This window comes from Meleagris gallopavo, unplaced genomic scaffold (assembly GCF_000146605.3).
Source record: "Meleagris gallopavo isolate NT-WF06-2002-E0010 breed Aviagen turkey brand Nicholas breeding stock unplaced genomic scaffold, Turkey_5.1 ChrUn_random_7180001860581, whole genome shotgun sequence".
In the NCBI taxonomy this organism is placed as follows: Eukaryota; Metazoa; Chordata; class Aves; order Galliformes; family Phasianidae; genus Meleagris; species Meleagris gallopavo.
Genome location: NW_011126312.1, coordinates 1 through 1,101, shown reverse-complemented (window position 1 = coordinate 1,101; position 1,101 = coordinate 1). Strand labels below are relative to the sequence as shown.

The following is a 1,101-nucleotide window of genomic DNA, read 5'->3' as shown; positions in this document are numbered from 1 at the left end:
AAAAAGGATGGACCAGTCCTAAAAAGCCCCAAATCTGCCTCAAAACCGCAGCAGGGGGGGCCCCCACGCACCCACCTCTCTTGGCTGCCGGCCCCGCGCCCTCACGTCGCCAGCGCGCTGCAAGACAGACGTGGGGGACACCACGTTACGGGAAGGGGAAAACGGGGCGAAAAGCGGCGCTTTTGGGGTTCAGCGGCGCTTACTGCAGAGCTTCTCGGAAGAACTGATAGGCGCCGTGGTTGTGCTTGAAGACCGTCAGCATCACTTTCTTCATCTGCGTGCTGCGAGGGCGGGCAGAGGGATGGACGGCGACGAGAGGCGACGAAAAAAAAGCCGTTTTCAGCCCCAAAACCAGCGCCCCCAAAACCAGCCGCTCCCGCCCCAAAACGAACCCCGTCCGTCCTTACCTGTTGGCCACCAGCTGGAGGATCTGCAGGAGGAATTTACCCAGCCCTTTCCGCCGCACCCAGCTCTCCAGCTGCACTTCGTAGCTGCGGGGAACAACCCGGTTTTGGGGTGAAAACGCCTCGTTTTGGGCGGGGAACAACCCGGTTTTGGGGTGAAAACGCCTCGTTTTGGGCGGGGAACAACCCGGTTTTGGGGTGAAAACGCCTCGTTTTGGGCGGGGAACAACCCGGTTTTGGGGTGAAAACGCCTCGTTTTGGGCGACGTGGAGCCCCTCCGGCCCAGCTCCCCCTACCAGTACAGGACTTCGTCTCCGCACTCGACGTCGAAGCGGAAGTGGGAGAAGGCAACGGGGCGGGCGCCGGGTTCGCGCGCGATGAGGAACCAGGCGCGTTCGTCCGTCAGCTCGTCCCGCTTCTCCCGGTCCTTCCAGCCCCATTCGCTCTGCTCATACCTGCAGGGAGACCGCGGGGCCCTGAGGTGGCCGTCCTCAAGTTTTGTTGTTGTTGTTGTCGTTGTTGGTTTTTTGGGGTGAAAGCTGCAGGTTTCGGGTGCGCTTACAGAGCCTGCATGTTGGTTTTGGTCAGCTCGAAGGCCCAGTCGATCGTGGCTCGCTCCAGGCTGGCGACGCGTTTGCATTCGATGGAGACGTTGAGGCTGGGGGAGGAGGGAGAAGGTTGGAGCTGGGGGGGCGCT

General features: G+C 61.8%; 1 protein-coding gene across 1 annotated transcript; it reads right to left on the bottom strand.

The window, feature by feature from the left end:
- Positions 1–53: 53 nt before the first annotated feature.
- NAA40 (N(alpha)-acetyltransferase 40, NatD catalytic subunit) lies at positions 54–1,094 on the bottom strand (the record flags this gene model as incomplete). Its single annotated transcript, XM_010726911.3, has 5 exons — positions 54–117; positions 204–281; positions 408–491; positions 701–859; positions 967–1,094. Coding segments are annotated over 5 exons (465 nt in total), but the record flags the coding sequence as incomplete, so codon positions are not given.
- Between the last annotated feature and the right edge of the window lie 7 nt (positions 1,095–1,101).